This window comes from Zootoca vivipara, chromosome 3, assembly GCF_965207765.1.
Source record: "Zootoca vivipara chromosome 3, rZooViv2.hap1.1, whole genome shotgun sequence".
NCBI lineage: Eukaryota > Metazoa > Chordata > Lepidosauria > Squamata > Lacertidae > Zootoca > Zootoca vivipara.
The window spans coordinates 113,122,229-113,148,296 of record NC_142586.1 but is presented as its reverse complement, the minus strand read 5'-3'; the positions used below and the strand labels follow the sequence as shown (position 1 = coordinate 113,148,296).

The window sequence follows — 26,068 nt, the reverse complement described above, 5'->3', positions numbered from 1 at the left end:
GGTACTCCCATTTGGGTTATGCCCTTCTCCAGATTTTGCAATATTCCAATGCACAAGAACTGTGCCCCCCAAATATGTATTTTACATGAAATGTTATGTACAGAAACGCATAGTTTATGGATGAATGAACTGAAAAACTTTTAAAAGTTTTTATCTGGTATAAAAACATGTGTGTTGCATGTAAAAAAATACATTTGAAATGCATGCAGTTTAAAACAAGGCCTTTCACGCACTCTTAAAAAAAATTCAAATAAAATAATATAAAATACTAGAGTGCTGCATTTGGTTTTGTAAGCATTAGGCCTTTATGAGATAGCTTTATAAAGAGATGTGAAGGTACGCCCTTCTCTGTGTCCCACCACCCTCTCAGGCACACTTGGTTGGAACACAGGAACGGGCCTGGTCCAACTCAGACCACAAGCTGGTGGTCATTACCACATCTTGTGGAAGTAAGTTCCATAGGAACATTAAAAAAAAAAAACCACCCCTGCATTGGATAAGGCAAAATACCCAGGTATTCCTGCACCCTATTCCTCTAGTTGCCAACCACATCCCTAAGTGATGCCATCAAGTGAGACAGGAGGGCAGTAGCACTTTTCAGCTTGCATCCTATAGCAACTGCCATAGAGAAGAATATGGTCTCTGCCACTGGAGGTAATGTATAGTCATCATCAATAAGAATTAGAGCTGTACATCAGATCTGGCTGAATCCTGGACCCTGGACAGAACTGGATTGATTCTGATCAACCCAGAATTCAACTAGATTGGGTTGATAGGTTGGAATGCCCTTCTTGTGAACATCTGATGGAAGCAGACAACGGGAGGAGATGGACTTTGGTCTGAATCAGCAAGCCACCTCTGTTCTACTCCAATCCAAAGTCATTTGTGGAAACAGCCCACCAACAACTAGGGAATGGAAAAAAACACCATGTTGCATAATTGTGACATTTTGGCCACTTTATGTATCCAGGGGGGGGGGTTAGTTTTGTAATACGCTTGAATACCTCTTTAATTTGTAACTCTCAGTGGATTATTAACCCCCCTTTTCCTCTTGGGTTCCACACCAACTTCATAAATAGGCAGCTCCTCAGTTGCCAAATTCTACTTGAGCTGACTTTCAGATTCCTGTCTCTGCCAAGGTTTGCATTGAGCTACAGCCATGAAGACCCTTTTCCTTATCTTTGCCATCGTTCTGATTTCATACCAAGCTGTACCAGGTAAGAAGATCGCTTAAAAGACCCTAGGGTCTCAATGAGAAATAGAGCTCAAAGAGAATTTGCTTGGTAGATGTATTTAACAGCAGCCTTAGGAAGTGGTGGGTGTTTTGGCTTACAGAAAGTGTTTGTGCATGTATGTGTCTTCCCAATGAGAAGGGAATTTAAGGGTGACCTCTGGCTCTGGACCTCTGTCTTCATTGCAAGAGAGCACTACAGGCCGATAGTGTCTTTGCAATGTGCGCTTGTTTACAAATATACAAGCAGAGCATTTTGGGAGCAAGGCAGCTCCTGAAGGTGACAGCACAACCACCAATCCTAAATTGAGTTCCCAAAGAAAATCCTCTTCTGTCACCAACCCACACTCAGCACTGCTAGAAGACAACTTGGTTAGCTAAATCAAGTTCCCTACTCTGTGTTCAACTATTCTTCTCAAATTGGTTTAAGGTACATACTGGCTAGCAAAAGGAGGTTGGGGTTCTGGGGAGGTCAAAAAATTATAGGGACAGACCAGTTCTAATGATCAAAGCATTGGAACAATAAAAATGTGCCTGTCTCTAATAAAAGAGAGTGTATCTTTGTGGGCTGGCACCAGTGACTTTCTAAACTAGGAAATCTATCACACGACTGACTTCCCCTAGCAACTAGCATAGAATAAACCAATGACTTTATTATGGCATCTTTTCATGCAGGCATTAGGATGAGATTTGTCTGTTTGATTCCTGTTAGACTGTTTTATTGGCTGGAAATGTTAATTTGATGCATTTTAAATGCAGCTTTATGCATGGTTGCTGGCTATGTTAGATTGCACTTTTGGTATTTCCCAGCCTGAGTCAAGCACTAATTATGTCACATAACCTCTCAACAAATGGCAGTCAATCTATCAATGAGGTGATGTCTTGTTGTTTCTTAGGCTTGTTCTGAGGTGAGGGTAGGAATTGGAGGAATGACTGCTGGTGTCATAAAGACATCCATAACTTGCTAAAGCTGGGGAAAGGGGCAATTTTCTTTTATGTAGTTTGCCCCTTCCAGCTACACAATTGTTTGGAAGAGGAATTTGGGAGACTCTTGGGGAAAAGGCTACAGTTTCACCAAGCACAGATAGTTATCTTTCCAGAAGAAACTCTCCAACTTGTGCCAAAAACAAAACAAAACAACAATCAGGAGGAGGACTTGTCCAAAACCAAGGGTGGAGGAACCCTTCCTCTATACAGAACCACAAAGGAAGACTTCCTACCACCCATGTTGCTTTTTGGACCAACAGCTCTATTCCTTTGATGTAATACAGTAGCTTCCATCAGATTGACTCAGGGGAAAAAACCCTGACTTTTCCTTCTTCTTTTTCTGGAAAAACTCCATTCATTTCAAAGGTGATTTTGCTATACAGTAATATGCTCAGCTCTATTGGGAAACATTCAATGCAAGTAATTTTACCCCTTCCCCCTTTTATGGTGTTTTTTTTGGGGGGGGGGGCAATAAATGATCCCCAGTGTTTGTTTGTTTGTTTGTTTTCCTCCTGAGACAAACAGGGACATGTTTGGCTTCTGCGTGGTTCTAAATATCTTGCTTTTCTCGGTTGACATTTCAATTTATTATGCAAACCCGTTTATTGCAGCAGCGAATTGGGCTCAGTCCATAGGCTGCCTTGTTTTCCCCTTTTCATCATGAGCAGTTCTCACGGATGGAATCTTTTTGGTGTGTGATATACAGGAGATGCCCAGGCGCCTGAGGATACAATTGCATGTGGCCGGAGTGGTGGTGGTTGTCAACCTGGGGCTTGCAGACCCGGTTTCCAAAATGTGGGGACCTGCAAAGGAGGAACTATGTCCTGCTGCAGATGGTAAGTGAAGCCCCTGTATATGACATTTTTGCCGTGTTAAGAGTAGCCAAAAAGAGAAGGCACCAGAAAGGAGGGCTTAGATATGAATAATAAATTACACATGCTAAACTATATGTACAGATTCAAACTTAGAAATAATAGAATAACACAATACATCTCGCCATGTGGAGAAGACTATGGCCTTCTCAGTCTGCTGTTCAAGTGCTAAGCTGCTGTAGATGAGCATCTTCAAGGTCCTCACTGCTCTCCATTCTTACGGGCTTGTGGGCTTGGACCAGAGAGCCCTCCAGTGAAAGGACTTATCCAAATAGAGCAGAGGTGGGGAGACTTCAGATCTTGGGGTTGAGTGTGGCAAACCCAGGCCTCACTATATGGACTTTGGTTCTCTCCTTGGACCAATACCCCATCCAAGGCCACACTTCTTACCACCCCTCCTCAAGTGCTTCTGCCTGGTTGAAATCTGGCCTTGAACTACAATATGTCTATTTCTTGCCTCAATGGAGAATGGAAAGATGTCTGTGCACATGAACCTCTGGTTTGTGTGTAGCTGGGATGTACACATAGGAAGGTGGGATACACATCCATAGCTCCATCCACTTTTGTTTCTGGCTCTGCCCACCAGTGGCATGTTATCCCTGGAATGTTTCCAATGAATGAGGTCTTTGGGCAGAAAGATATTCTCTGCCCTTGAAATAGACTCTTCTGACAGCGCTTCCGATGGATAATTGTCATCTGTGGTCCTGCACAGTTTTAGCTTAAGCAACATGTAAGGAAGTATTGCTGAGAATGTCCCTGTGTGGAACACCCTCCTGTCAGATGTCAAGGAAATAAGCAACAACAGTGAAACCTTGGTTCTCAAACTTAATCCGTTGCAGAGGTCCGTTCCAAAACAAAAGCTTTCCAAAGCCAAGGTGCGCTTTCCCATAGAAAGCAAAGCAAAATGGATTAACCCGCTCCAGAGTTTTAAAAACTACCCCTAAAACAGCAATTTAACATTGAATTTTACTATCTAACGAGACCATTGATCCATAAAATGATGGCAATAAAATGTACTGTATTTTAAAATAAATAAGTCAGTATTGTAGATGAGAAAAATCAAAATCATTTTTTTCCCTTACCTGCACTGATGATAGTCACTGTTTGGATGGGGGGCTTTTATCCATTTCCACAGTCACACAATCAATCCATCAAAAAAACAAACAAAAAAACAAAAAAAAACAAATTAACCAAAAAAGCCTCAAAAACAAAAACGCAAAATAAATAGCAAAAAACAAAAAGCGCCAAACTTAATCCGTTCCGGAAGTCCGTTTGACTTCCGAAATGTTTGAAAACCAAGGCACAGCTTCTGATTGGTGCAGGTGCCCCGGAAACAATCGCCAACAGCTGCATCAGATGTTCGGCTTCTGAAAATATTTCGAAAACTTACTTCCAGGTTTTTGGCGTTTGAGAACCAAGGCATTTGTTTTTAATATTCTGTTGGGAGCTGCCCAGAGTGGCTGGGGAAATTATTATTATTATTATTATTGTTATTGTTGTTGTTATTGTTATTGTTATTGTTATTTCTCATTCCAACCCCATTCACTTCAACAAGGCTTGCATGTCTAAAGTTGCTGGTGATTTGTGATTTGTGCTCCCTTTCTAAACTTTCTAAACTTGACTTTCTTCTCTTTTCACAGGCCTCGCCCAGGAGCATAAGTTATTTGGCGAGATTTGAGTAGCACAAACAGCACTGAAGGTTCCCAATCCTGGTACCTGGATACAGAGAGTTCACATGGAGTACAAACCTTGGGAAAACCAGGGAATTTAATATTTAGAAAAACACAGCTGGTATTGCTAGTTAGGTTACAATGGCTTCCCTGTGCAATAAAGGTGAATGATACCTTTCTGCTCCTTGTTTCTGTTTTTAATCACTTAAAGCACACACATTCTTTTGTTTGGGATTGAGCATGTTCCATTTGGCTGGGCACAGTCTGGCCAAAGGTCAATTTACATTTCAAATTTTGCATACTGCGTTATTCCAAGCTGCTTCAAGACCTTCATAGTGGGAAATGATTTTTTTAAAATAAATGATTTATTTATTTATTTATTTAAAAAAAAGAGCATTTCCTATGCCTCATTGATTTCACTGGGAGGGACTTGAGCATGTAATTAATCATCATATTGAAAGCCCTTTATCCCTGATCAAGCTAAGCCAACCACCCATTCCCACTACCCTTCTGAGTAATACCCCTCCCCACCCTCTGACTACACATAGGGTCTGGTGACTTCTGTTTCAGTGTATCTGAAGAAGTGTGCATGCACACGAAAGCTCATACCTATGACAAACTTAGTTGGTCTCTAAGGTGCTACTGGAAGGATTTTTTTTCAAGCTAAGGGAGAGAGAGAGAGAGAGAGAGAGAGAGAGAGAGAGAGAGAGAGAGAGAGAGAGAGAGAGAGAGAGAGAGAGAGAGAATGTATATGGGTAAAGGACTGAAGCCCCGGGAAGTAGGATTTTCTGATAGATGTTTACTGGTCGAAGCTCAGGCTGTGAGCTTCATGGATTTGAGCCCTGGTCTCCCAAGTGCTGGTCCAGCACTCTTAACTGCTAACAGTGTGGTTTTTCTCACTGGGAATGGTAGAACTGAGAGTCCTAGTCCTTTTTCCAGTGGAGTGAAAAAATGTTCTACTGGGGCTCTGGAGTGCCCACATTGCTCTTGCTACCTCTTCCCCTTGGCTCCACAGTAAGAGAAGAGGAAGAAAACTTCAGCATAGGAGGTGACAGTGGCAACGAATTCCATCAGTGTTCAAATTGGATCTGTGAAAGTTGAATATCAGCTTTGATATTGGGTTGTATGTGCAATGTATCATGCAGAGATACAGAGAGCCCCCTTTGGCTTACAGCAGCCTGCAACGATTATTGATTTATTTATCTGTGACATGACTAGCAGTTGAGTCTCCTCTGCCTTGGTTCATCACTAGAAATGTTTTGATGCTAGGATACACTTTAAAAAGGTAAAGGTAAAGGACCCCTGACAGTTAAGTCCAGTCGCGGACGACTCTGGGGTTGCGGCGCTCATCTCACTTTACTGGCCGAGGGAGCCGGCGTTTGTCCACAAACAGCTTCTGGGTCATGTGGCCAGCATAACTAAGCTGCTTCTGGTGAAACCAGAGCAGTGCACGGAAACGCCGTTTACCTTCCTGCCACAGCGGTGCCTATTTATCTACTCGCACTGGTGTGCTTTCGAACTGCTAGGTTGGCAGGAGCTGGGACAGAGCAACGAGAGCTCACCTGGTCACGGGGATTTGAACTACCGACCTTCTGATCGGCAAGCCCAAGAGGCTCAGTGGTTTAGACCACAGCGCCACCCGCATCCCAGGATATGCTTCAGAAATAGGTAAAAAGAAAGGATGTGGTAGGACCCACAAGGAAGAGGAAGTTCACAGAGGGGGAAGGGGCAGAATAGGTCATTTGCTGCATCTTTGGCCCTACAACAAATTGAAAATACTAAAGGGTAGTACGGTAGTATTCCCTACTTGCAGAAAGTCCCCTCAATTGGACTATCAATAGCATGCATATATATATATATATATATATATATATATATATATATATATATATATATATGGGGTGGGGGACAGGGGCAGGATGTTTGGATCAGGAAAATAGAGCACCAACTCAGAGACTACTCAGAGAACAAAAAAACAACAAGAAGTCAGATAGCTTTTACTCAACTTCGTTTAGTTTTATTATATGTGCAATTTAAAAAGAACATAGATAAAAACTCTCAGCACCCCCTGAAGATTTTTTTGAAAGATTCTTAAAGGGGGAAAGTTATTATAATTATATTATGATTATATTATTAATTATTATTATTACTGTATTATTATTAATTATATCTCACCCTCCCCGGCAGAAGTCGGGCTCAGGATGGCTAACATCAGATATATAACATTGGTATAAAATCAAACAATTATTAAATTACCTCCTAAAAACAGGTCAAAATCGAATTAAAGTCTAATTAGGTGGCTTAACGCAGGGTTGGGGGTTTCAATTCTGGCATAGAATAAACCAATGACTTTATTATGGGGTTTAATCAATTCTGCGGCATTTGTCTTCAGCCTCCTCACGGTTTTTTACCTGAAAAGAAATGACAACAATTGTTTAAAAAGGATTTTAAGAAATTGTTTTAAATTTGCTTTGACACATTTGATTATGAGGGTATTAAAAACAACCGTATATGCTCCCAACAGTGCTGGATTTACATATAAGTTAAACAAGCTATAGCTTAGGGCCCCACTCTCTTGGGGCCCCCTAAAAAAATAAAGGAAAAAATATATACATATTTTGTTATGTGCAAAACCTTTACATACCTATTAGGTCCATAAATTACCATAAAGCATATACTCAGCACAAAAAACAGCAGCAATTTGTTGTTGACAAAGGACAGCTGGACATATAAAGGGCCCTATTACATTCAGTAGCTTAGGGCCTCATCCAACCTAAATCCGGCCGTGGCTCCCAGAGAGAGAGTTTGCCAGTGTGACTTCCTCATCTTTGCTGAATTCACCACTCATCACTTCTTATTCCTTGTGTGCTTGCTCCTTTGAATGTATGTATGTTGTGTGTTTGCAGTGGCGTAGCAAGGGGGCGTAGGGGGCGCTCTGCCCCAAGTGCCACACTGGAGGGGGTGACACTCTGCACCCCCCCCTGTGAGCGAACAGCCAGTTGCCGCTCGGTAAAAAGCCTCGCTCGGCGGCTGGTTGCTTGCTCACTTGCTTGGCTGGTGCACTTTGCTTCTTCCTGCTGGGGCGGAGGTGAGGGGCAGGCCAGAGAGGGGCGCCAGCGGTCGCCGCTGATGCTCCTCCCTGGCCTGACCCTCATCTCTGCCCCAGCGGGAAGAAGCAAAGTGCACGCCGAGCAGGTGAGCGAGCAAGCTGCAGAGCAAGACTTTTCAAGAAACCTTGCTCCACGGCTTGCTCGCAGTTTGCCGGCGGCACCGCTCTAGCGCCGGCAAACCGCTCCATAGCTTCTTCCTGCTCAGGCAGAGGCGAGGGGTGGGCCAGGTCCCAGCACCATCCCCATGTGGTGCTGGAGAAGTTTGCCAGTGGCAACGCTGTGCAGCGCACATGTGTGTAGCATGCATGCGTGCGTGGTGACATCACACATGTGTGCTGCATGGCTATGCCCCGCCCCCGGGTGGAAGTAGCTTCCTCCACCCCTGTGTGTTTGTTGAATCTTAGTTAGGTTTACTTGGTAATTCCCGAGTCTTCTTTAAGGTGTTGTTATAAGAGTTAAAAGGGGTCCTTCTCCTCTTATAACAGTGTGTTGGCAATGGGCTCATTTATTTTGCTTCCAACATCGTAAAGAAAGACCCACACTCATTCATAGTGCCATAAGACTCCATCTTGTCAGGGCTTCTTGAAGTTAACACAATCCCTTCAAGAAGCCCTGCTGGGATAGAGTTTTACACACAAAAGTGCAAAATGTCTTCTGTTTAAGTAAAAAAAATAATAATTAAAAGAGCTCTTGGCCAACCCCCAATATAATAAACACATATTTCCATCCATCCATCCATCCATCTTCTGAACGAGGCAGAAAAGAAACATTTCTCAGGGAGCAATCTTCATGATGGCAGCAGGATTCAGCAGGGCAATAATTCTGGTGCTGCAGCTCCCAGCCAATAGCTCAGTTGGTTAGAGCATGGTGCTGATAAATCTAAGGCTGCAGATTTCATCAGCTGTATATTCCTGCATTGCAGAGGGTTGGACTAGATGAACCTCAGGGTCCCTTCCAACTTGTTTCTATGCTTCTATGCTTCTATTACTTTGGGAGCATATCTGTGATATTCCTCTTGCACTAACATTTCAGGGTCTATCTAGATCAAAGGTGTGGGATTTCCGGTCTTGGAGTTAGGAGACACAGCTGGGTGAAAAAAAATCTTAGTAAATATGATATGTCTGCCATCTCCATATTGGTCCTGTTGGTATCTAATGCTCACCATTTTGCAGCAATCTTCAAAAGAACATTTTCCATGAATACTTTCACATTCACAGCGATAGCGGCCTTTCTCAGCGCATTGCTCTTTTGCACGTCCACAAGGATCGCTGTGAGTTAATACTGCATATATGAAAATGATAGAAATATCAATAACCCAAAGCAGTTCAAGGTGCTGCTCAGTGAGCAAGTATGAGAAAGTGCAGAAGATGCCATCCCACATGCAAGAAAAGAAAAGAAAAGAAAAAGATTTCGTGTAGGTTAAAGGGGTAATAATTACTTGGAAAGATCTGCAGTGTTTGGAACTGTAACCGGCGATGGGCTTTCATATTCAGAGGGTGAGCCTTAGCATCTAGAGCAAAAGTAGGATTGAGGCCTTACGTGGCCTGCTATCTGACCCTCAGTGTGTGTCACCAGCCTCAAGGAATCGTCATGGGCACAAAGCAGTCAGATCAAGAGAGGAGGTGGAAGGAGCTCACCAAATTAGACCTCAGCAACATGGGGGAGATGCCCGGGGTGGACGGGGAGGTGATGGCAGGATCCAAAGAGATCTTGGAACCAGGGGAGGAGAGTGGTTGGTGAGAAAATGCACAACCTGATCCCTAGGAAGGGATGAGCAGGTTGTTGCAGAAGTACATTTCTTCTAAATTGCCGGACACTGCCAGTTCTAGTCAACTTGTTGCAGCGCTGCCTCTGGCACCCACCCTTGTGAAGGAGCATCCTCCTGTGGAGGGGGCACCAGATGACAAGACTGATGCTGAGCTGATGACGCTGATCTGATGCCTCCCTTGTCTCCTAGGTCAAGGAGATGGCAGAACACTCAGGCCCAATGCACTCAAGGAGTGCCCATTTGGTTGCCTACATGAAGGTCGCCTCATGCTGGTTGCGCTGAAGACTATGGTCATCCCACTTCTCAGAGGGAAGGGACAGGGGCATGTCACTCATTGGTTCAATGTCTCAACCTGAGACATTCCTCATGCAATTTAACTGCTGTGCCTTTGAACCCCTGCCTTCTTTATGTATCCTGACTGGAACATTTTGACAGAGCAGGTTCTCCCCTTAAAGGAGAGCATGGGTTGTGGAAGAGTTAACAAGATATCCCAAGGTTGGTGGGGCGGGTCAGTTTGGATGGCCACATGTGTGATTGGTGGGTTGTGCTGTTGCTGGGGAATTTAGCATGTAGCTAATGATTGATTGACAGCCTCTGCCTTATATTCTAAATGTCTATCCCACTTTTGCTGCTCGCAACAAATCTCCCGCCCGCCCTCCTCTAATTTTAGACGTTCTTGCATTGACCTTGCTGCACCTGTCATGGGGTCGCCTGTTTTGGATCAGGGGCCTGGTAGGAATTTTGCCACTTGGCGGATTGGCTGGTGCCAGTTGGTTTTTGCCTACTACACTGCAATAAGTCACAACTTGTAAGGTTGTGCGGTTAGGCATTGGTTCAAATGGTATGGTGGAGGGGTACAGATTTTGGTTGGGCCTGCTTCTCCTGGTTGCTGCTGCCTTTAGTAGTATTCCGTTAAAGGAATCCTGGGGCGCCACATGTTTGTCCGTTTATCCAGGACCGCACAAGAGCCTCGGGGAGCATCTGAGGGACGAGGTCAAGGGCTTGGGCCCCTGCCCAGATCTCTCTCAGGGGGTGCTTACTTACTGGCTCCCCTACTAGACTAGTGCGAGTCAGATCTGTCCCAGGCGGGGGACAGATGGCTGGAACCAATGCCTAAGCAACCACTCACATTCAGTTGTATTTAAATAAAGTTATGGCCAAAAATTAATGCCAAAAACCTTAAACTTAAATATCGTGTGATGTGTAAGTTATTGGGAGGATATATTGGTACCTCGGCACGCAAAAACAGAAACCCAAGTTGGAGTTCTTTGTCAAGTAGCAAGGGTCAGGGGACATCCTAGGCTATCTTGAATCCTGTTTCTATCTTCTGCTGTATTAGCTACCCTTCCATCTGAAAATTTGATAAGCATCCCCTCAATTCCTTCATCCAAATTGTTCATAAAGATATTGAACCACACCTGGTCTAGGACAAAACCCTGTGACATCCACTTGCAATTCCCAGGATGATGAGGAACCATTGGTGAGCACCCTCTGAATTCTGTCAGTCAACCGGCTACAAATCCCCCATTTAGCCCACATCATTTAGCCCACATTTTGCAAGCTTTTAGCTCTGTGACAATAGACATTGGACCAGGCTACTGAGCAGATATGGGTCTAACCTCAGTTCCCAAAGTGTTCAGCAAATACTTATGCAAAGCTTTTTATAATTGGGTATGAGGAAGACCAGAAGCTGGAGGTGACCCAAAGTCATAACAGTCTAGCAGCTGTTCTGCATGGAGTAGAATTTTTAAGATGAATAAAAAATGAACAAAACATACCTAGATCTGCATAAAGCATCAAGAAAAGGACAACAAAGGGAAACAAAGAAATATTCATCATGATGGAAAGTTCCCAGTGGAAGTTCTGTATCTCATAGAACATGAGATGCCAATGCAGGCCAGGGATGGTCCCTCAATTTATATACTACCCTGGGGACTCCAGTGTGCAAAGCCAAGGAAGTTAAGGAATTGTTTATTGCATCTCTTGGTTTAATCAACCTTTCCAAAGGAGAGATGCTATCAAGGATTATCAGCAGTGCCAGCTGTTAAGAATGGTCAGCCGTGACCACCAAGTGGAGACACCATGTACAAAGGGAAATATGCCCCTGCTGGGGTCAGTCATGGAGAAAGACCACGTCTTCCTTATGAGCCCCTGAAACTTGGGAAACAACTGTATATGAATAACCCTGTCAGAAGACTTTTTTTCTCAAGGGTTGTCCTCTGTGACAGGTAAATAGAGACACCATATTCAGAGGAAATGTTAATTACAGTGGTACCTCTACTTACGAATTTAATGCGTTCCGAACACACATTTGTAAGTTGAAAACATTTGTAAGTCGAATCCCATAGGAATGCATTGGGAGAAAAAATTCGTAAGTCGAAGCAACCCTATCTAAAAATTCGTAAGTAGAAAAAATCCTATCTAAACCGCATCCAAGACGGCGGACAGAGCTCCATTTATAAGTAGAAAAATTCGTAAGTAGAGTTATTTGTAAGTAGAGGTACCACTGTATTTTATTCACTATTACATTTCAATCCCATGTTTTCTTGAAGGACCTCAAGGTGTATGGTTACCCCCCATCATCATTTTATCCACACAATAATGCTGGGAAGCAGAGAAGTTCACTGGTCTGAGGTCATGCAGATAGCTTCTATGGCTGAGCATTCAAACCCTGGTTTTTTCATAGTTCACTGGGCCAAAAAGGTTGTCTACCCCAGTCTTTGCATGGGGACTTGAAGATTGGCATGAAGCCACTTAACTCTAGGAGCCAGCAAGTTTCAGCAGTGAGAAGCAGTGGGAGGACTGGGCTGCCTACCAACTGGGGTTTTTCCGCTGTGGTTGTATTGTGAGGGGAATAGTGTTTGTATGAGGTACATTTTTCTTTACATTGCAATGTAGTCAAAGCAAAATTCCAAGTATGGTTGATTATTTTGCCCTTTCCATGACTGGCCTACAGAGGGTTCTTTTTGGCCTAACCCACTTTAGTGCTGGGTAGGGACAGATTGCAATGGATGATGGATACAGTGGTATCTCTACTTACGAATAACTCTACTTACGAAGGTTTCTACTTACGAATGGAGCTCCGTCCGCCATCTTGGATGCGGTTTAGATAGGATTTTTTCTGCTTATGAATTTGTAGATAGGGTTGCTTCTACTTACGATTTTTTTCTCCCAATGCATTCCTATGGGATTCGACTTACAATTTTTTTCAACTTACGAGTGTGCGTTAGGAACGCATTAAATACGTAAGTAGAGGTACCACTGTACTTAGGTTTATTGGTTGGTTCAATTGACTTTGGTCACGGGGCACACATGTATAGCAGGAAAGGCAAGAGGTTGAAACAGATGGTAAGTACCCTAAGACATGTTTGAGGTGATCAGGGATGCAAGAGACTCATGGGTCAAGATGCAGATCACTTTTGAGGTTAACCTGTTTTAAGGCCCTGAAGTGGCATGAATTAGGAATAGGTAAAGGTAAAAGGTAAAGGACCCCCGGGTGGTTACTGTAAGTCCAGTCAAAGGTGACTATGGGGTTGTGGCGCTCATCTTGCTTTCAGGCCAAGGGATGATAATAATAATAATAATAATAATAATAATAATAATAATAATAATAATTATTTATACCCCGCCCATCTGGCTGGGCTTCCCCTGCCACTCTGGGCGGCTTCCAACAAACATTAAAATACATTAAATATCACAGATTAAAAACTTCCCTAAACAGGGCTGCCTTTAGGTATTTTCTAAATGCCAGGTAGTAGTTTGTCTCTCTGACCTCTGATGGGAGGGCGTTCCACAGGGCGGGTGCCACTGGTTCCCTGTAGCTTTGCTTCTCGCAGTGAGGGGACCGCCAGAAGGCCCTTGGCGCTGGACCTCAGTGTCCGGGCTAAACAACGGGGGTGGAGACGCTCCTTCAGGATCCGGTGTTTCTCCACAGACAGCTTTCTGGGTCATGTGGCCAGCATGACTAAACAGCTTCTGGCGCAATGGGACACTGATGGAAACCAGAGCGCACAGAAACACCGTTTACCTTCCCACCACAGCAGTACCTATTTATCTACTTGCAGTGGTGTGCTTTTGAACTGCTAGGTTGGCAGAAGCCGGGACAGAGCAACGGGAGCTCATTCTGTCACAGGGATTTGAACCGCTGACATTCTGATCAGCAAGTCCAAGAGGCTCAGTGGTTTAGACCACACTGCCACCTGTGTCCTACATGAATCAGGAATACCTCCACCCCCACCTTAAAGGTGAAGAGGGGAAGAGTTGGATTTCCTTAAGGGGGAAGAGTTGGATTTCTAGATCAATGTTACTCCCTGCATTGTAGACTTAGGAGCTGGACAGAGTTTGGGGATATTTTCCCACACATAGTTTTACTTCTATGTTCTTGTGTTATATATTTAAGTGGTCCAAGTTTTACTGCATGTTTGTATCCTGCTTCATTATTTTCCATCTAAAAAAAAAATCAAAATAAAAAAATCAAACCCACCTCTGACAAACAAGGTGTACAAAAAAAGGAAAATTCCTTCAGTAGCACCTTAAAGACCAACTAAGTTTATATTTTGGTATGAGCTTTCGTGTGCATGCACACTTCTTCAGATACACTAGAAACAGAAGTGTCAGACCCTATATATATACAGAGGGTGGTGGGGGTGGGTGGGAATGGGAGATGGGCTGATGGCCCATCAGCCCATCTCCAATCAGCCCATCTCCCATTCCCACCCACCCCCACCACCCTCTGTATATATATAGGGTCTGACACTTCTGTTTCTAGTGTATCTGAAGAAGTGTGCATGCACACGAAAGCTCATACCAAAATATAAACTTAGTTGGTCTTTAAGGTGCTACTGAAGGAATTTTCTTATTTTGCTTCGACTCAGACCAACACGGCTACCTACCTGTTACAAAAAAAGGGATATGCTAGAGAATTGTGTGCACAAAAATAGATTTAGTGGTTAAAATAGCTTACACAAATGCATTGTGGGGATTGATGGGGGAAGTGTATAGTATGGGAAAGGCACAGACAATTTGTACAAATTTCCACATGAGTTTCTTTAATACACACACACACACACACACACACACACACACACACACACTGATGTGCAAATAGGGCCAGTGGAACTTAAATAAGGAAACAATGAGAAATGGAAAGAAACAAAAGTTTATGGATTCATCCACCCATAAGTCTGGCATAAGTAATTTCTTTTGTTCCTGAAAAGGAACCAAACTTGGTTTCCTATAGATTGTGCCTGAATGGTATACGTCTTCTCAGGCACGGTCGTTTCATTTGCACATTGTGATACTAAACCCAGTGGGTTGCATCCAACCGGCTCATGCTATCAGCACAAGGATTTCTGCTTGCCCCTCTGTCCTCTGTCCGTGTAACCCCAAAATAGATTTGGTGATGCCTTGGAGTGCACACAGGGGGAGGAGATGGGTGAAAGTTCCACTGGGCAAGAATGAACCCTTTTATGGATGGAATGAGTTAGTTGGATACCCCCCAAAGCATGAATCAACTTTCACTCTTGCAAGTGCATATGATGTTAAAACATTTCTGTGCAGTTAGCGTTTACTGAAAGGGGAAGAACCACCTCAAACTGACATTTTGCATTGAAATGGCAAGTGGGTTTGAAGTGATATCAGCCTCTTCTTCGACCTTTTCTATATTTCCTTCGGAACACTTGTCCCCTGCAAGGGAAAACATGCATGTTTAGTAAACAGCTTAGGATACTGTCATCTCAGAGTTGAGAAACATGCCCTATTCATGCATTCGAAATAATATTGTGTTAGTAGACATGGCAATTTATCTCTATCAATCTTGAAGAAAGATAGTAGGAGGTTTTATTTACCCTTTGAAGTCAGTCTTTTGGTAGCACTGATCCGTTTTCAAGGTTCTAAAGATAAATCGGAAGGAAGACCCTCATAGCTCCATCCCCAGACTGAATCCCCTGTACTCGTGCATTTTAGACTCTTGAAAATCAAGATTCTAAAAGGAAATGAGACTCCCCACTTACAAAAAAGAACTAAAGGGAAAAAACAGTCACAAATGAAAAATGAAAAATATCAATCCATAATACAAAAGACCAGACAAAATTACATATACAGTGGAACCTCGGTTTACGCCTACCTCCGTTTACGAACGCTTCGGGGAGCGAACGCGTGGACCCGCGGCGTCGGATGCGCAGACGCGATCTGCGCAGCATGTGTGTGCGCAGAAGCACTCTATCAGCGCAGAACCCGGATGCTTCGGGGAGCGAATGCCTCGGGGAGCGACCGCCTCCGCGGAACGGATTGTGGTCGCAAACCGAGGTACCACTGTAATATTGACTTCCCACCACCCGTATATGACTTCCTTCTCTCATTTTACATTTGATTGTTGTGTTATTAATATTATTTTACCTTTATACCTTTTATAACCAATTCCTTCTTATCTTTACCCTGCAAACTTCATTCATTGCATATCAATATTTTTATACCAGAACAATATTTTTTTTCATATACTCCTTTACACAATCCCACTCCTCTATCAGTTTTTGGTCTGTTTGTCCTCTTATCACTGCCGCAAGTCTTGCCAAAGCTATATATTCACAAAATTTAGTTTGCCACTCTCTTATCTGAAGGGATTCCCACCTGCTTCCAATTTTTTGCTACAAGCATTCTGGCAGCAGCTGTTGCATATAAGAATACTTTTTTCTTAGTCACAGGGATGTCATTCATTATTATTCCCAAAGGGAATGCTTCTAGTTTTTTATTACATGATATTTTAAGCATTTTTTAAAGTTCCTCTTGTATAGTGCTCCAAAATCGTTTTATATGCATGCATTCCCACAATATATGGTACATCGTTCTGGTTTCTTTTTTGCATCTCCAACATGTATTAGATTTTGATTTATATGTTTTAGCCAATTTAACTGGGGTTAAGTACCATTGGTATATAATTTTCATTATATTTTTTTCTGATTGTGAAGCTTGCTGTAAACTTAATATCATGTTTCTACAATTTCTCCCACTGTTCCAATTGAATTGTGTAACCTATATTGAATTGTATGACCTATATAAAGAGACTCCCGACTTCCATCGCTTGGAATGCAGTTGAAACATCATGGAAGGCAATTGATATAGCAATGGTCCCACAGACATAGCCCTCTCCCAAATTAATGCAAACATAAAAGGTCTGAGGTGGTTTGCAGGGGGAAATGATGTACAAGAGGGGAAATATTCTCTCTCTCTCTCTCTCTCTCTCTCTCTCTCTCTCTCTCTCTCTCTCTCCCTCCCTCCCTCCCTCCCTCCCTCCCTCCCTCCCTCCCTCCCCATTAGATTGTTATCAATTTATTGCACACACAAAGAAGTCAGTGGGATGCAAGCTGGGGGGACTGTCATACAGTGGTTCTGCTCCTTCTTCCTGGGCTGTGTTCAGAAAGTGGTGGTGGGGGATGAGTGTTCAGACCCCTGGGCTCTCACTTGTGGGGTGCCTCAGGGTTCCATCCTCTCCCCCATGTTATTTAACATGTATATGAAGCTGCTGGTAGAGATCATAAGTGGGTTTGGGCTTGGTGTTCATCAGTATGCGGATGACACCCAAATCTATCTCTCTTTTAAATAAGAACCAGTGAAGGTTCTGTGTGAGTGCCTGGAGGTGGTTGGAGGATGGATGGCGGCTAACAGATTGAGGTTGAATTCTGACAAGACAGAAGTACTGTTTTGGGGGGACAGGGGGTGGGCGGGGGTGGGGCACTCCCTGGTTCTGAATGGGGTCACTGTGCCCCTGAAGGACCAGGTGTGCAGCCTGGGAGTCATTTTGGACTCACAGCTGTCCATGGAGGCACAGGTTAATTCTGTGTCCAGAGCGGCTGTCTATCAGCTCCATCTGGTACGCAGGCTGAGACCCTACCTGCCCGCAGACTGTCTCACCAGAGTGGTGCATGCTCTAGTTATCTCCCACTTGGACTACTGCAATGCGCTCTACGTGGGGCTACCTTTGAAGGTGACCCGGAAACTGCAATTAATCCAGAATGCGGCAGCTAGACTGGTGATTGGGAGTGGCCGCCAAGACCACATAACACTGTTCCTAAGAGACCTACATTGGCTTCCAGTACGTTTCCGAGCACAATTCAAAGTGTTGGTGCTGACCTTTAAAGCCCTAAACGGCCTCAGTCCTGTATACCTGAAGGAGCGTCTCCACCCCCATCATTTAGTCCGGACACTGAGGTCCAGCGCCAAGGGCCTTCTGGCAGTTCCCTCACTGCGTGAAGCAAAGCTACAGGGAACCAGGCAGAGGGCCTTTTCGGTAGTGGCGCCCGCCCTGTGGAACGCCCTCCCATCGGAGGTCAAGGAGATAAACAACTACCTGACATTTAGAAAACACCTAAAGGCAGCCCTGTTTAGGGAAGTTTTTAATCTGTGATATTTTAATGTCTTTTGCTATTTGTTGGAAGCCTCCAAGAGTGGTGGGGGAAACCCAGCCAGATGGGTGGGGTATAAATAATAAATAATAATAATAATACTCACTTTCGACAGCAAATTTTCTTTGCACTGCAGCTTCCAATCAAGGTTGCAGGGTATTTACAAGCTCCCTTTTTAGTATGGACACAGTGGCCTTTGTGACGCACACATTTCTTCTTATTGTTTATCATAGTGAATCCTGCACAAATAAAGGTGGGGCAATCTTTCTAAAATAATAATAACAACAATAATAATCTCCCCACACACTTTTCTGTCATCTTCCTGATTTCAGAAAGTTTCATATCCATGATGTTTGTCAGTGTTCTCGCCAGCATTTCTCCTACTTTATTATTTTTGTGACTTACTTTTTATATATAACTGAATGTAACTGATTCCGTTTCCGCTTCTTTGCTGCACTTTAAATACAGTTGCCTGTTTTTCAGTCATTTTAAATTGAACACTGGTTTTGATTTTGCTCCAAAGCAAAATTTAAAGCTGGAGATGAAAGTTCAAAATCAGGCAAAAGGGGAAAAAAGAAAAACTAACCGCAGAGGCTCAAAGATCTAAAAGCAGCTGTTTTATTACAGAAAAATTTCAGAAACAGACTGGAAAGAGAAGTTGCTGAATTGCAACTCATTAGCAAGCTTAACACCATGGAGCCACCTGGAATGAACAAAGACATAGGACTCTTATCTCATTATACATGATCAAGCTTTCCTTAGCACCTCAGCCCTTGCTTCCCCCCCCCCGCAAGACCAATTGCATTCTTTAACAGTCGTTAACAGTCATCAACAGGTTTACCACTCCTATCAGCCCATCACCCATTCCCATCACCCCCACCCCCACCCTCTGAATATACATAAGAGTCTGGTGGATTCTGTTTCAGTGTATCTGACGAAGTGTGCATGCACACGAAAGCTCATACCAGAATAAAAAACTTAGTTGGTCTTTAAGGTGCTACTGAAGGATTTTTTTTATTTTGTTTCGACTCAGACCAACACGGCTACCTACCTGTAACCGCAGAGGCTTATGACTCTTGTTAAGCTTGTGGTCTACTAAGACCCTTAGATCTGTTTCACGTGCATCACAGTTGAGTCAGGGGTCCCCCATCCTATATCTGAGCACCTGATTATTCCTGCCAACGTGTAGAACCTTACATTTGTCCCTAATTGAAATTCATTTTGTCGGTTTTGGCCCAGTTCTCCAATCTGTTAAGGCCACCTTGAATTCTGGTTTTGTCTTCTGAGGTATAAACTACCACTCCTGGTTTGGTGTCACCTACAGATTTGATGGACATTTCTCCTGTTCCTTCATACAAGTAATTTATAAAGATGTTGAATAGCACAGAAGCCAGGAAATAACCATGCAACACCCCACTTTTCCCACACAGGAGATAGCAATGTAACAACTACCATCAAATGCAGCTCTCCCATGCTAGGGTGCAATCCTGTGCCTGATTACGTGGAAGTAAATTCTGAGGGAAGCCAAAAGCACAACATGCATTTACCATACAGATTTCTTAGGGTCCTCTTTCCTTCCTTCCTTCCTTCCTTCCTTCCTTCCTTCCTTCCTTCCTTCCTTCCTTCCTTCCTTCCTTCCTTCCTTCCTAAAGAAAAACTTACCTGGCTCAGTAAAAAGCACCAGGAAGAGTATATATACAGAAAAGAGTATATAACAGATCTTCATAGCGATGGAAAATTAGCAGTGGATATTTGCCTGGGAAACCTGCGTCTGAGAGGACAAGGATTCCAGAAGATGGAAGCAACTGTGAATAGTTGAGCCACTTAAGTTTAGGAAAAGCTTATGGTATCTTTGGCTAGTTCCACAGCCCTTCAGTAGGAAGTTCTTGCATGAGCTACCCACCGTGACAGCCAAATGGAGACATGTTGTACAGAGGCAATACAGTATGGTTCTGAAAACAAGATGCTAGAGGCAAGCAAGGCGTGGTGTTGGCTACAACCTTCATGCTTTGCTTGGGCACAGAAGTAATTTGTCAGTCACTCTTGTAATCCTCCCAAACTCCCCTTGCTGATATCATCACAGATGATATTGTCACTGGTGCATTTAAGAGTCTCTGCTTTGTTCTCATCCTCTTTCCTGCCTCTTCTGCCACTGAAAATGTTAACCCTTTCCCCACTCTCCCCTGCTTAGCAGTATCCATTTATCTTCATTTTTCAGAAATATGTTCTTAACTGCTTCTGTCTGTCATAATGAATTCAATGTTTTCATTGGGGGAGACAGCTCCTCTGCTCTCCTTTGTTCCAATCAAGTCCCCAAGGGTTCTGCTTTAGGCACTTATTCTTCTCACCGCCCCCTCCCTCTGTAGTCTCCTTAGGAGATCTCATTAAATTCTAGTGCTTTCAGTACCACCTATATACAAACAACACTATAATACTAATACTACTAATACTACTACTACTACTACTACTACTAATAATAATAATAATAATTTGTTATTCATACCCCTCCCATCTGGCCGGGCTTCCCCAACCACTATCGATGGCTTCCAACAAAATATTAAAATACAGTAATCCATCAAACATTAAAAGCATCCCTAAACCAGTTCTAAAGAAATGGGAGTGCCTGATCACCTCATCTGTCTCCTGAGAAATCTCTATGTGGGACAAGAAGCTACAGTTAGAACTGGATATGGAACAACTGATTGGTTCAAAGTGGGGAAAGGAGTACGACAAGGTTGTATATTGTCTCCCTGCTGATTTAACTTATATGCAGAATTCATCATGCGAAAGGCTGGACTAGATGAATCCCAAGCTGGAATTAAGATTGCCGGAAGAAATATCAACAACCTCAGATATGCAGATGACACAACCTTGATGGCAGAAAGTGAGGAGGAATTAAAGAACCTTTTAATGAGGGTGAAAGAAGAGAGCGCAAAATATGGTCCGAAGCTCAACATCAAAAAAACCAAGATCATGGCCACTGGTCTCATCACCTCCTGGCAAATAGAAGGGGAGGAAATGGAGGCAGTGAGAGTCCCATGGACTGCAAGAAGATCAGACCTCTCCTTTAGTGAAGGAGAGTCCACCACCTTCCGAGGGAGTCCATTCTGCTGTCAAAGGCCCAACAGAGACTCCATTTCCTCAGGGTCTTGTGAAATAATAATGTTAAACAACAATTCCTTTTACCGGTCCACAATAGAAAGCGTCCTCTCATATTGTGTCACAGTGTGGTATGCTGGCTTGACAGCCATGGACAGAAAGTCTCTACAGAGGGTGGTGAATACAGCACATGCTATCATGGGCTCTCCCTTGAGTCCGCTAGATGACATCACAAGGGATCATTGCCTTAGGAGGGCGAGAAAAATTCTCAGGGATGACTCTATTAGAGTTTTAGTGCCAAGAATAATGTGCACCTGGACACAGCAGAGTTTGTGCGGGTTTTCCAGAAGCTTCTGGCTGTAGTGCAATGACTAGACATCTGGACGCAGGATAACTATATACAGGATTTATTGAACAAACTGTATCCAGAAATTGCTATGTACAAAACTTCATAAAGTAAATGAAATAAAACAAATCCTTTCCTCTCTGTCCCTCTCTCTCACAACCACCTGTTACAGTTTTTTCCACACTGTACTCACTCCCATAATACCACACAGAGCTTATCTTTTAGGAACTCCTTATCCAATCACAGAGCTGTTACTAAGGCTCTTTTTATCATGCACAAAGAGAGCAGATATTGGCTTTCTGCCCAAAGTTAATTGTCTGAAGTGGAGAGCTGCCTTTTTGCACGTATGCAAAAAATATCTCTAACAGACTCACACCCCGGTCATCACCTCTTTAATCTTCTGCCCTCAGGCAGGAGATATAGAAGAATAATCATACCAATAGGCAGAAATATAGCTTCTATCGGAAAATAACATAGCGAAATTGACTTGCGAGGTGGTGTGTTGTTCAATTAGAGATTGAGTGTTTGGGTGGAGGGGAGGCTTGTTTAATTTTATTGTACACATGTTGTACAGTGACAATAAAGGCGTTGTTCTTGTTGTTGTTGTTGTTGTTGTTGTTGTTGTTGTTGTTGTTGTTGTTGTTGTTATTCCCATAAGAAAGTTCTTCCTGATGTTTTGGTGGAATCGCTTTTCTTTGTAACTTGAATCCATTGGTTCGACTCCTAGCCTCTGGAGCAGGAGAGGGCAAACTCGCTCCATCTTCCATGTGGCAAACCTTTGGATATTACATATCCACCCCAGACCTGTCTCCCTGCATCTTTTCTCTAATTGACCCCAGCAAAAAAAAACCGCAGGTGATTTTGTCTCTGTCCATTCATGAGCAACTCAACAACTGGAGTTATTTCCTTGCCATAAAATAAGACAACCTGCATCTTTTTATAACTGCAATTTATTTTAAACAAAGAAAAAATCAGGAAGGTGCCCCAGGACTTTTTGATTATTTCGTTCTTGATATGAATTTGAGCTTTGCTTACAATCCATCCCTGTAAAAAGAAATAAAGGGGAAAGATATTGAGATCCACATAGGAAGGTTCATAATGGTATGGGACTAAAGTTCATTCTATCCTATTTCTCTGTGGATTTTTAAGGGCAAATCCATGTAGCTCCTCAAAAATCCACTCATAGATCACTACATCAGGGGGAATGGCTTGCAAAAATGTGCATATTACTCAAAACTGTAAACAAAAATGTATTTTTTTTGGGGGGGGAGAAATTTGCACTAAAATGTTGGTGAATATTCATGGGAATTTGTTGTGGCAAATTTCTGCAGAAATATGGAGAAATGAATGTAAAAAAAATTTAAAAGATGAGAAACTGAGAAGACCGAAATCGACAGATCCATCTGTTCCTAGTATCAAGTCCACTTGGGAGTGGCAGCTCTTGATAAGGAGAATTGTATGTAAAATACATAAAATCAGTGGGTGTTTTTTTTCTGGGGGGGATGTAGACCCCTAAACATTTTGTGAATCTAAGTTTGGCCTCATTGATGGGGCAGTATTTCAATATGAGTAGGAAAATGCGAGTACCCCTAAACATTTTTAAGAAAAAAAGCACTGCATAAAATACATGTGAAACACATAAAACTTCCAAGGAGAGTTTCAGAACATCAAGATGTGTCACTTTCTGTGGGACTGGCTTCATCTGTTTCAACTTGTGCATCAACAGAGCTCTGCTCACTAGCTGGCTGCTACGAAGAGACTATTTTAAAAAGAAAGGACTCAGGCATCCTTTAAAAGGTAAAGGACCCCTGACAGTTAAGTCTAGTTGCAGATGACTCTGGGTTTGTGGTGCTCATCTTGCTTTACAGGCTGAGGGAGCCAGTTTGTCCGCAGACAGCTTTTCCAGGTCATGTGGCCAGCATGACTAAGCCGCTTCTGGCAAAACCAGGACAGCGCACAGAAATGCCGTTTACCTTCCTGCTGCAGCAGTACCTATTTATCCACTTGTATTGGCATGGTTTCGAACTGCTAGGTTGGCAGGAGCTGGGACTGAGCAACGGGAGCTCACCCCGTCGTGGGGATTCGAACCGCTGACCTTCTGATCAGCAAGCCCAAGAGGCTTAGTGGTTTAGACCACAGCACCACCTGAGTCCCTCTGGCATCCCTTAGGACACCTCATATTGGGGATCCACAAGAGAGTGGGAACAGGGCCATGTCCAGAACAAATCCCAGTTCTGATCTGTGTACATTGGATCAGGCATGCCAGTGTGGAGTCACAGCTTGCCAGATTCCTTCCCCACCCCTACTCACGTGTGATGAGGGTTGCTGTGATGAAATCTGAGGGAAACAGTATGTTTCCTGCAAAAAAAAAAAACAGATAGGGGAACATAGGCAGAAATGGAATGGTTGCTTATTATTCTCATTCTCATTTATCGTTATGATTACTGTTTTAAAATGTTCAGATTAGAAAATATCAGAACTTTGTACAGAAAACAAACAAACAAAAACCCATACTGTTAATATAAGCATCACGGCACTAGATGATGATCGATGCACAGTGGTTAAAGATTTCATTCAGAAAAAGGCTTAGGTAAATGAAAAAGACCTGCGTGTCTCTGAAAGACCAGGTTCTTGGAACACACCTTATCTCAGAAGGTAATGAAGTCAGCTTTCAAGGGGCCACAACAAAGAACCTTGTTGTGTGACGAGGCTGACAGAATTCCCCCCTAATAACTCACAACAGACACAATATTTTAGGCTTGGGTTTTTGGCATTATTTTGACCACAACTTTATTTAAATACAATTTTAATTTGAGTGTTGGCTTAGGCTTTTGGTTAACCATTTTTCCTTCTCTGGGAAGGACCATTTTCATCTGCCCCACCTGGGACAGGACTCACATCATCTGTCCACTTGGGACAGGCATCTGTCCATTTGGGACAGGACTCACATCATCTGTCCACTTGGGACAGGACCAGCTCTGACTTCCCCGTGCATATAGGGAAGTCAAGTAAACACCCATGGGAGAGGAGGTAGCTGTGCCCAGGCATTCCCCCCTCTCGACCAAGAATGTTCCCCAAGGCTCGTGCTCTGTAAAGGCCCCCCAGCCCCGCCTATGGGGGGGTGTAAGGACTAGAGCGAAAGCCCCAGGATTCCTTTAATGGAATACTTCTATGTGGAGCAACATCAAGAAGGGGGTTAGGCATGTGGATGCCACACCCCTCCTCCAATCAAATTCAATAACGAAAAGCCTAACCGCCAACCGAACAAGTTGTGACAATTTGCTAAGCAGTAGGCAAAAACCAAGTGGCAACAGCCAATCAGCCAAATGGCAAAATTCCTACTGGGCCCCTTCAACAGGCGACCCCATGAAAGGCAAAGCAATGTCAGGCTACAACCTGCAAAAGAAAGCGGTGGGTGGGAGGGAGGGAGATTCAAACATCAAGCAAGAGTGGCCAAAAGTGAAAGACCTGAGCTTAAATAGGGGCCCTCCTGCCAATCAATTATTACATCGTTACAACCATGCCCCCATGACTCAGCTCCGGCTTAGCCCCGCCCATCCCCCAAACCTAGGGATTTCTTCCCATCCCGTCCACAACCCGCTTTATCTTTTATAAGATAAAGCGCTCTGCTGGTGGACACAAGGTGAATAGTAGCCAAGAAAATCCTCTGCCATGGAAAAATTATTTTATTTTTATTTATTTCATTACATTTATACATTGATCAATTGTATTTAAAAAAAAACCACCAAAGCGTGTGGTTTTTTGTTTTGTAAAACAAGAAAAGCAAGGGGGGATCACAACCCTACTTTAAAACATAAAAAAATTAAAATACTAAAACAGATTAAAATTATCTCAACTTTCTAAGCATCTGGGTAGGCTGGTCTAAACAGGAATGTTTTTAGCAGGTACCAAAAAGAGTACAATGAAAGCACTTGCTTCAATAGGCAGGGAGTTCTAAAGGGTAAAGGTAAAGGTAAAGGGACCCCTGACCATTAGGTCCAGTCGTGGACGACTCTGGGGTTGCAGCGCTCATCTTGCTTTACTGGCTGAGGGAGCTGGCGTACAGCTTCCGGGTCATGTGGCCAGCATGACAAAGCCGCTTCTGGCGAACCAGAGCAGCACACCAAAACACTGTTTACCTTCCCGCCAGAGCAGTACCTATTTATCTGCTTGCACTTCATTTTTCGAACTGCTAGGTTGGCAGGAGCAGGGACTGAACAATGGGAGCTCACCCCATCACGGGGATTCGAACCACTGAGCTTCTGATTGGCAAGCCCTAGGCTCTGTGGTTTAACCCACAGCACCACACGCGTCCCGTTCCAAAGGGTAGGAACTAACTAATCGAGTTCATACAAATGCAGAATGTGGGTATTACAAGGCAACTTAGTGATGTAAATTTCGCCGATTGGAGCGGTTGAGTGGGCGCATATGGGGTAAGACGATTTTGTAGGTAAACTGGTCCCAAGTTGATACAAAATAAAAAAAAATTCCTTCCAGTAGCACCTTAGAGACCAACTAAGTTCATCATTGGTATGAGCTTTCGTGTGCATGCACACTTCTTCTTTTAAATTTTGTTTCGACTACGG

The 26,068-nt window shown here is 43.4% G+C and overlaps 1 protein-coding gene across 1 annotated transcript; it reads left to right on the top strand.

Moving 5' to 3' along the window:
* The first annotated feature begins 1,101 nt into the window (after window positions 1-1,101).
* On the top strand, window positions 1,102-3,058 carry LOC148686432 (gallinacin-9-like). The gene is made up of 2 exons (XM_088666903.1): window positions 1,102-1,217; window positions 2,925-3,058. The coding sequence occupies exons 1-2, from the start codon at window positions 1,160-1,162 to the stop codon at window positions 3,056-3,058; spliced, it is 192 nt and encodes a 63-aa protein (XP_088523029.1). The 5' UTR covers window positions 1,102-1,159.
* Window positions 3,059-26,068: the final 23,010 nt, after the last annotated feature.

Excerpts from the sequence above, each read along its gene's own strand:
- LOC148686432 (XM_088666903.1), top strand. The coding sequence starts at position 1,160 with ATGAAGACCCTTTTCCTTATCTTTGCCATCGTTCTGATTTCATACCAA. Across the intron at positions 1,218-2,924 it reads TTCATACCAAGCTGTACCAG|GAGATGCCCAGGCGCCTGAG; the intron begins GTAAGAAGATCG and ends TGTGATATACAG.